This window comes from Microtus ochrogaster, linkage group LG9, assembly GCF_000317375.1.
Source record: "Microtus ochrogaster isolate Prairie Vole_2 linkage group LG9, MicOch1.0, whole genome shotgun sequence".
Lineage (NCBI taxonomy): Eukaryota > Metazoa > Chordata > Mammalia > Rodentia > Cricetidae > Microtus > Microtus ochrogaster.
In genome coordinates, this window is record NC_022034.1 from 15,772,084 (window position 1) to 15,781,381 (window position 9,298).

The window sequence follows — 9,298 nt, forward strand, 5'->3', positions numbered from 1 at the left end:
ACATGGTTATTATTTTCTGTCTTTTGTTTTCTTCCTATTCTTTTTAGATATTACCCAACTTTCTTGTTGAGGTCCCCTTATCCCAAAATTACGTCCTGCTCTACTTCTTACACCGAGTTTGATCTCCCTCCCCATTACAGGAAATGGTTCAGTTCCTACTCCTGAAAAATAAGAAAACCAGATGTCTATACATGACAAGCTATAACTGTTCTCAAATTTGAAAAGAGGGAAGTGCCTTATGTCTTTAATGGTAAAAAGGAATTAATAATAGCAATCCTACTTGCACTGACACTTTGAATAGTGTGGCGCACAAATAAACACAGGCTTGGGAAACTTGGGTGTGGTTTTGTCTAATAATACTTGATCACAATTCCCAGGGCACAAAATCAACCTGAATGTCCACGACCAGATGAATAAGTTGAGGAAATGAAGCCTGCAGAGTCCCGAGTAACATAATCATGGCTTGGAGACTTGAGGTCACCTTTATGAGAATGGTTTCAAAAGACAATGTCACTGAGCACGGTAAAAGCCTTCTTAGCTTGTGTGTGTGTGTGTGTGTGTGTGTGTGTGTGTGTGTGTGTGCAGTCTGTAATGTTTGTGTCACAAAAACTTCAAACAATGCAATTCTCAAAACTAGCCTATGTTATTTAGCAGCGTCTAAATAGGAATGAATAGTGTATAATAATATAAGTGCACTACTGAACCTCAGAAGAACAAAGAAAGGAAATTCTGTAATTTAAAACAATGTAGAAGAATCTGAAAGGCATTATAGGAAGTGAAATAAGGAAGACCCAGAATGCTTGAGTCTTTACTGTAGAATTCTTCAGACGTTTTTGTCCAGTGAACATTTTCATAATAAAGTGTTGAGAAGACAAGTCCACATAGTATAGATGACTTACACAAGGTATATTTGAAAATATAATTCAAGTGGCAAATTCTTAGAAAATTGAAAAATAAGAGTCGGAAAATCAGAGTGACTTTCTAATATCTAAAGAAAAAAATCAAATGTGGCGCTGGAGAGATGACTTAGTGGTTCGCTGCTCTTGAAGAGGTCCTGAGTTTGGTTTCCTGCATCCACGCAGCACATTGGCTGGCTCACAACCACTTGTAACTCCAACTGTTTCCTGCACCCACATAGCACATTGGCTGGCTCACAACCACCTGTAACTCCAACTCTGAGGGATCCGATACCTCTGACCTCCAGGGGCAACTTTACTTATGTTTACACACACACACACACACACACACACTTAAAAATAATTTTAAATGAATGTGTTATTTTCAAACTCCCAGCTAGAAATATCACATGTAATGCCACAAATGTTGACTATTTTAGATGACAAATAACCATCCAACTCAATTTTACATAAACTCTATCAGATATTTCAAAATTAATGAATACTATTGACTTGTTTTACAATGCTTTTATGACGTTGATACCCAAATCCAACTTAGTTTTAATAAAAAAACACACAGCTGTCATGATTTCAATGCAGAAGTTTGGAGACAAGGGATGCACGGAGAAATACATACTGCTTTGAGGGCTCCAGTTCTGTGGAGCCCAGTGAGAGATGCGATCTCTTGAATCTCCCTCTGAACCCAGACACATCTGTCTTAAGAACCTACATTTGTAAACACTTCTTCTTCAAAGTTTCTAAGTAACAGATATATGGAAATAATTACAAGGCTATTCATATGTCATGATGCATAACCATTGAAGAAATGTTTTATATTCAACTGAAGAAATGAGCTTGAGAAATGGACAATGTTTGCTTGCTGTTTTGTTGAGAGGACATTATGGAGACCCAGGAACTGCCCATGCCTGCTCCACCACCATCCCAATACCCTGTGAATATATTATCTCATCTGCTTTCTAGATCCCTAAAAACCACATCTTTTTTGCAGACTAGGGCACCTCATTTGCTATGGGTTGAGGCATAACATTTTTTACAGACTGAGTAATCCTCACTAAGGATCCTACCACTTGGCAGCCCTGGATTCCCAACAAATCAGTTTGTAACCCTCCGATACCCCCGCTTGGGTTAATGTGATAAGCAAGAATGCACGCGAGTAGGTTTACTACTCCTACACTGTCAAATGAACCATTAAACACAGAGACTAGAGCATCATTTTTGAAAGTCAGCGCTGCATTGCAATAACGAGGTGCTTTATAACCGAGATGGTGTTTGTGGTTTGTTTCTTTTTCTGTTCAGCTTCAAAACACTAGAAGTCAAAAGAACTCAAAAATATTAGTGTTTGCCAGAAACAGTAGTAGGAAAGAGAATGTATCACCATAAGCAATGTAAAGAGAAACTTGCGGGAGAGAAAGACAAGAGTTTTACGGTGTATGAGCAATGAGGGCTCTGGGAAATGAGGCCATTCCTCCATCCCTCCATCCTTTAGGGAATCCCAGTAGCTGGTACCCACTCCTAGATTCCTGGTTGATGTAGGTAGAAAGATTCAAAGCTCCCCATGAGAAACACTGGGTGCTGGAAGGGCAGAACAAGAGTCAGGCTCCTGAAGTTCCAGGGTTGTAGGAGACTGTGAAAGATGCTCTGTGCACTGAGACAGACCAGAAGGCAATAGGATTAGAGTCAGTCAACTGACCAGAGAGTCTGACAAGAAAGAAGAGTCTTGTTCTTAGCCAGAAGTGCACAGATCACAAGAACCTGGCTTTGCAGTTGAAGGCAGGGAGGGAAACACATCCCCAGAGCAGAGGAGACACACTTGTCAGTAGATGTCAGCAGAGGACCTTGATCAAGGACTTTTGGTCCACTCCCTCTTGGACCTGAAGCAGCTGTCATCCTCAGACCTCACAAGCTATTTCTAGTCAAAGAAACCCAAAGAAGGTGGAGGTGAGGAGCCTTAGAGTCACCACAAGAGGGGCTGTCATAGTAACGTGAACTTCTGCATTGCTATTCAGGTTCTTACAGACACCTGCTTCCATTCTGATCTCTAAGTTTGTTCCTGGAAATTCCACATATGAATGCCGCCCGCCGTTTGTTTCTTTGCAAACATATCCTAGTGTTTTTACTCCACACATTTGCCAATAACAGCTCTCCCAAGAGCCCCAAAATTCTCAGACAATGTCTTGCCTGTATCATCTTGGCATGTTTTCTAATAAATGAAGCCAAAGCTCCAGAGTTTATGAATGAACTGAAGAAGGCTGAGTTAACATATCAGAAATGAATGACCAGACTGTTATCCTTGGAATTATCTTTTTATTTGGAACTTATTTGGTTTTCTAGGAGTAGGTAATATCCCACTTTTTTCTAAAAATGATTCAGGGACCATTTCGTATTTTAATTTCTATAGCATATTCTCATTCTTGGTCATTTTATGTAATATAATGACAATATATGACAAAACAGAAGTTATTGATATTATTTATTGATTTAGTTATAGGCTTCTATTTGTTTATGTAGAAACACCTAATCACCTCCCAGAATGCAATCCTTTTTTAAAATTATTTTTTATTGATTTTTATTGAGCTCTACATTTTTCTCTGCTGAATGCAATCCTTTTAAAGGAGAAATCACATTTTGGGGAAGGATTGATTCAATGAGTAAAGGCAAGCCCATACATCAATATACTGCCTCGGGTTTTCAGAGTGCTGGCCAAGGGAATAGAAAAGCAGCAAAAACGGCCCGGTGAGAAGGCAGCAGAGAAAAACAGAAGTCACGTGTAGAGTCCCCAGTACCAAGAGAATGCTTGAGCTACACACCATTGTCAGCCCAACGGAATCTGAGGGTATCTGGTCCCGGCTCTCTTTAAAGGACGGGTTACAGAGAAAAGATGGGCATTTCACTGAGCAGAGGTGGAATGCAAGGTGGGGTGGCCTGCCAGTCTCAGGCCACTCTTGCTTGTGGCTAACATCAAGGGCTTTATGGCCCGCACGACTTTCAGTAGCTTTGACTGAGTGAGAGCATTGAACAAACGCCAGCTCTCGTTGTGTTGCAGGGGAATATCATTACTTATTTTTTTCACTCCTTAAGTAAACAGGAAAGTTATATTTTGGGTTTTTAACTTGTTATGTTAAGTTTAAGAAGTTCCTATGGCTCCTTGTGTGAGTTGTTGAGTCTATGACATTTTTACTGATTCTCTTAACTCACAGGGCTACACAAAGGAGTCCTTTTGGAGGCAGAAGCTGGATTCCACCACACGGTGCGTGATTTTCAAGTTAATATTTTAAGAGGACCGGTGATCAAAATAGATATCAATTCAGACGCAAAGCGGAAATGAAAATAGGAAAGACTGACATTTATATATCACAAAATGTTTACGTTTCATGCACTAAATTTACAATTACATTTTATATTCTGACCCCAGAAATAATAATGCAATCTTTCACCTCTTTCACCCAAAGCATCAAACATATTTTTGGTTCACCACTTTTGCTTCGGTTTAAAAGGATTTAAGACTACAACAGCCTCTTGGTTTTCCCCATTCTCATTTATCCTCCACCGTATCTCCGTGCCAAGAGAAGGGAGCATTAGTACCCGTCTTTGACATAGGAACCGTGAAATCCCTGTTAAGCACAGATTTCCTTAGTAAGACTCGGAATGCTAGGATAAAGGAATGGACCACATATGAGCATCTTATTGGTGTAAGATTTATCTTAATAAAAATCACCTGGGCTGTAACCAATGAGCAATGCATTATTTTTCCTATATAAATGTAGAGTCAATTTGAAGGGCTTGTAAAGACAGAACTGCGTTAATTTTTACTCTTGGAATGATCTATGGAATAATTTACCATTGTTTTGTGATGAGTTTACTTAGATGCCCTCTAGCTGGTTTTCAACACTTAATATAAATGAGGACAATAAGTATAATTTACACAAATGTAACATTAGACCATCCAGAATTCAAAGGTTTCTTGTCTCTTGATGTCTACCTAGAATTTGTAGAAGTAACTTATTTTTCAATAATTTTACTATGCGACTTTATTACTATAATGTCGGTGAATCTCTTAAAGCTTGAGGCAAGCACCTTAATTAATAAAAATAATTAGTTAATTCCCTTCATGCCAATTCCCGTGGTCAGAGATAAATAAGTCAGATTTTCAGGGCCAGATTGCTGTCACTGCTCAGTATTTACCAAATAGTTTCCAAAGCCCTAGCTCCAATCACAGCAGGTAGCTTGATACAGTTTTCTAAGATGATTAAAAATGTGTCTTGCACATAATAGGGTTATACAGCTATCAATCAACTCCAGAGTTCCTATAAAGGTACTTCTGGATTTAGCTTAAATTATTCCCTTTACTTTTCAATTTCTCTGAACCACAGAGACATGCCAATGTCATTGCACATCCCAGCCCCTGTATCGTAAATCTGGCCGGGAGTGGGTGGTGGTTTTGACCTCAGCATCTTCCTGCTCTTGGTTAGCATCACTGCACACAAAATCTTGAGCTCAGGTTAGCCTCTGCAGGAGCATGCTTTGGTATTGTTTCTCTCCCTTCTGTGACAGGCTCCCATTGTAATAGTGTTAAGTTATTTCTGCATCAACCTTTCTAGGTTCATAATTTCACATTTTATCTTTGTCACCATTCCCAAGAGTCATTCAAACATAGGTTTGTTGCTTAAATTGACTTTGAAAATTAAAAAGAGTAACATGAACAAAAACACAGACTTTAAAATCCTCTGTGGAACACCTTGGTTTCATGAAATAAAATATATAATCTATCAGCTTCAGACGAATAAAACATAATTTTCCAACAAAACCACCGAGTTATATTTCGTTTAACAAGGACTTCTACTTTGTATTTCTGTTTCTAAATGCCCACTTAAAAACATCTCTTGATTTCTAATTAAGTTTTGTTAATACCAACCAAACTTTCTATGTCTGATCCCACTTTAATATTCCTGTAGATTATTCTGAAAACATTTTTATGAGTATATTTCTTGAACTAAATCTATGAAAATAATCTCTAGACATTTATGGCAAGCAAACTGCCCCAGAAATTTCCAACAGTGTAATAAAATATGCAGAAAATATCTGTGCATCTTAATTTAAATAAAAAGTGGTGAAGGAAAGATAGCTTACCCCAAAAGTTTTCTGGCCATGGGCTCCCTAAACTCGTTGTGTTATTGGCCATAATGTCCACAAGAAAAAGAAGAAGCCAGCGTGTCCAAAACAAGCAGTTTGAGTCTATGCCTTTGTGGCTGAGCAAGAGAAAACTAATTTTCACGCAACACCCCACATATACTTGTGTTTACATAGAAGGAAGCAAGTGTATCGTGTTTCCTGCTTTTCTACTCGAATTAGCAACTGTTTTTCTTATCTTGGAATTCCACATGGCTCCCAGACACAAAACTATTTCCTTCTCGTCATTTCCTCCCTCGTTACTAAGTGCCCTCCTTTCAGCCACATCCAGAGCTGTTTGGGAACAAGAGGCTTTTCCTTGAGTCCCATCTTTCATTTCCATGCAGAGGAAGAGAGCAAGATCTCCATACAGCACTTAATGCCATCTGTGTGTGACACCGAGCAATAGACGGCTTTCTGATGTTTAAAGCCCATATTCATTTACATTTTTAACCTAACATCCTTTATTTATAAATCTCAGATATTAAAATTCCTAGGTATCCTCTTCCTTTAGCTGGTATATTGATTTTGAAAACATATTAATTCCATTCATTCATATATATTTAAAAATGTTTATTTGTGATTTTGTTATCTCTTTCAATGGGATTTCAGTGGTGAGAAAACAAGATCACGTCTATGAGACCTGATAAGGGGAAGAGCAAAGAAAAACGTTCAGTGTTTTCATGCCTGGCCAGAGCTGCAGCCATCCCATGCCTGGGGAAATTATAGTTAATGTCCTTCCTACCCTCATAACACGGCAGTCCTCTGCATCAGGAGACATGGAAAGTGGGAAAAGAGGTGCTGAATGTCACTTAAACATACTGAAGTGCATCCCTAGATTGAAAACCTGTAGCATGCGCTCTTGAGAACTCTTGCAGGCCCTGGGATGTTGGGATGTGGTCAGCTGAAGGAGCTGTCAGCCTTCTGAAGTCTGTGACACATTCCGGAGAACCCCGAGAAAGACTAAAGGGCAAAGTGACAACTCATTTTGCAGCCCAATTCTCCAAAATTGTGGTGGTTTCTGCTCATTTTGATCAATTTTCATAGATTTAAGTTAACTATAAATTTACCAGAGATATACACAACTGATGAACTCAAAGGGAATGAAACAACTGAAGAAAACTTGAGAACCCATGGAACAAACTTCATGATTTTTCTATCGTATGATATTTTTGTCAGTGTTTATTTCCACACTTTCTCATAAATAACCATGCCTCCGCTCAAGAAAGGCAAAAGACCCCACATTTTTAACAGTCCTCTTTAATTCTTAATATTATTGACAAGGTGTGTACAAATTGGAACTTGAATGAACTTGCTGTGTCTGGACACAAGTCTATTGAAATACACCCCATCTTTCTAAGCATAAAAAGGGACTCTTCATCGTTGTATGTACTTTAAGTGTGTGTTTTCTGTAACCAATGGCTACTTATTGTCAAATAAATTCTACTCAAGTATCCCTAACTTTTATCTGATCTATCCAGACTGATTTGGGGGGTGGAAGGGAGGACTCCCGCTTTGTCTGTGTTGGAAGAGGACTTATTCTGTCTCAGGGTTGGGATAGAAGCCGAGACTTCCTGTCATTGTTCATGTTTTAGTTATCCAGATTTTCTGCCAATACATTTTCATTTTTTGCAGATGGTCAGAACCCAGAAGAAAACTTGTCTTCTGTCCCTTTGTGACCTAGGGATTCATTTCTCTGGTGTTGAAAGCTTGTTGGTGGCTTCAGCTCTTATCTGTGCATGTAATTCATGTGCTAAAGATTTGTGCTTTTCTCTGGCATAGATCCACAACGTGACTGTTTGTGTCTGTGTGATTTTTCAGGTCCCATGACTTATCCTGTCATAACAGGAAGGGGATTTTTTTTTCTTTATAAAAATGTCAGGTTGGCCTTCAGCTGTTCCCTGTTTCACAGCTTGGGTGTTTTGCCTGTACTTCTCTGCTAGAGTTACCTCACTTCAGACATTCCAGAAATCACTTGCTGCTGTCATCCAGGCTTCTACCAGAAGTCAGTGCTAGGTTCTTGTCCCTGACCCTCTATGACTGTTTTATTCAGAACACTTTACACTGTATGACTTTATACTGTGTGTCTTAGCCAGTGTTCTATTGCTATGAAGAGACACCATGACCATAACAACTCTTATAAAGGAAAGCATTTAATTGGGACTAGTTTAGAGTTTCAGAGGTTTAGTTTTTATTATGGTGGGGAACATGTCAGAATGCAGGCAGACATGATGCTGGAGATGTAGCTGAGAGTTCTATATCCAGATCCACAGGCAGAAGGAAGAGAGAGATACTGGGACTGCCTTGGGCATTTGAAATTTAAAGCCCACCCCTGATGACATGCTTCTTCCAGCAAGGCCACACCTATCCAGTGAGGCCACACCTCCTAATCCTTTCCAAGCAGTGCCACTCCTTACTGACCAACCATTGAAATCTATGAGTCTAAACAGAGACTGCACTTTTGTTTCCCAGCTGCCAGACCCAAATAATCACACATTCCAGGAATCACTTGCTGCTGTCATCCAGGCTTCTACCAGAAGTCAGTGCTATATTAATCACACTACATTAATTAAAACACTGTTTGTCCAATGGCTCAAGCATATTCCTAGCTACCCCTTACATCTCAAATTAACCCATTTCTATTAAGCTATATATTTCCACGAGGCTGTGGCTCATAGGTAATGTTCTGGCATCTTTCTTCCTGAGCAGCTACATGGTGTTTCCTTTACTCCACCTATCTCCTCTATCTCCATTCAGATTTCCCACCTGCCTTTACTCTGCTAAGCCATTGGCTGAAACAGCTTTATTCATAAACCAATAAAAAGGCAACACATATACAGAAGGATGTCTCACTTCATAGGAGCCTATGCAGGACATTCTTATTCAACCCACCACACTACATATGTGCTTTTGTCTCTTCCAGCTGCTCTAACAACATGCCAAGGTTTAAAGCTGTAAAAAGTTATTTTTCAGAGTCCAAAGTCTAGGATTTTTTGAGTTCAAGGCTTTGACTGATTTGGTGACTGTTGCAGACACTTCCTCTTAAAACCAGAACATTCTCACCCACCTGCTTGCGAGTGAAAAAGATTTGCCACTGGAGTCTCTCCTAAGAGAATTTTCCCTGTCTCAGGCCCTGCCTCCTAATGCCATCACACTTGTGACGGAAGAAAGTGGCATCTAGTCATCCCCTAGAGTCTCACTTCCTGAGTGATCAC

General features: G+C 39.4%; 1 protein-coding gene across 1 annotated transcript in view; it reads right to left on the minus strand.

The window, feature by feature from the left end:
- The window catches only part of Myct1 (MYC target 1), a 10,011-nt gene extending 3,871 nt beyond the window's left edge, over positions 1-6,140 (minus strand). Inside the window, exon 1 of the mRNA XM_005363426.3 lies at positions 6,045-6,140. Within this exon, the coding sequence (XP_005363483.1) occupies positions 6,045-6,096 (52 nt within the window). The 5' untranslated portion in view covers positions 6,097-6,140. The remainder of the gene's footprint in view (positions 1-6,044) is intronic.
- Between the last annotated feature and the right edge of the window lie 3,158 nt (positions 6,141-9,298).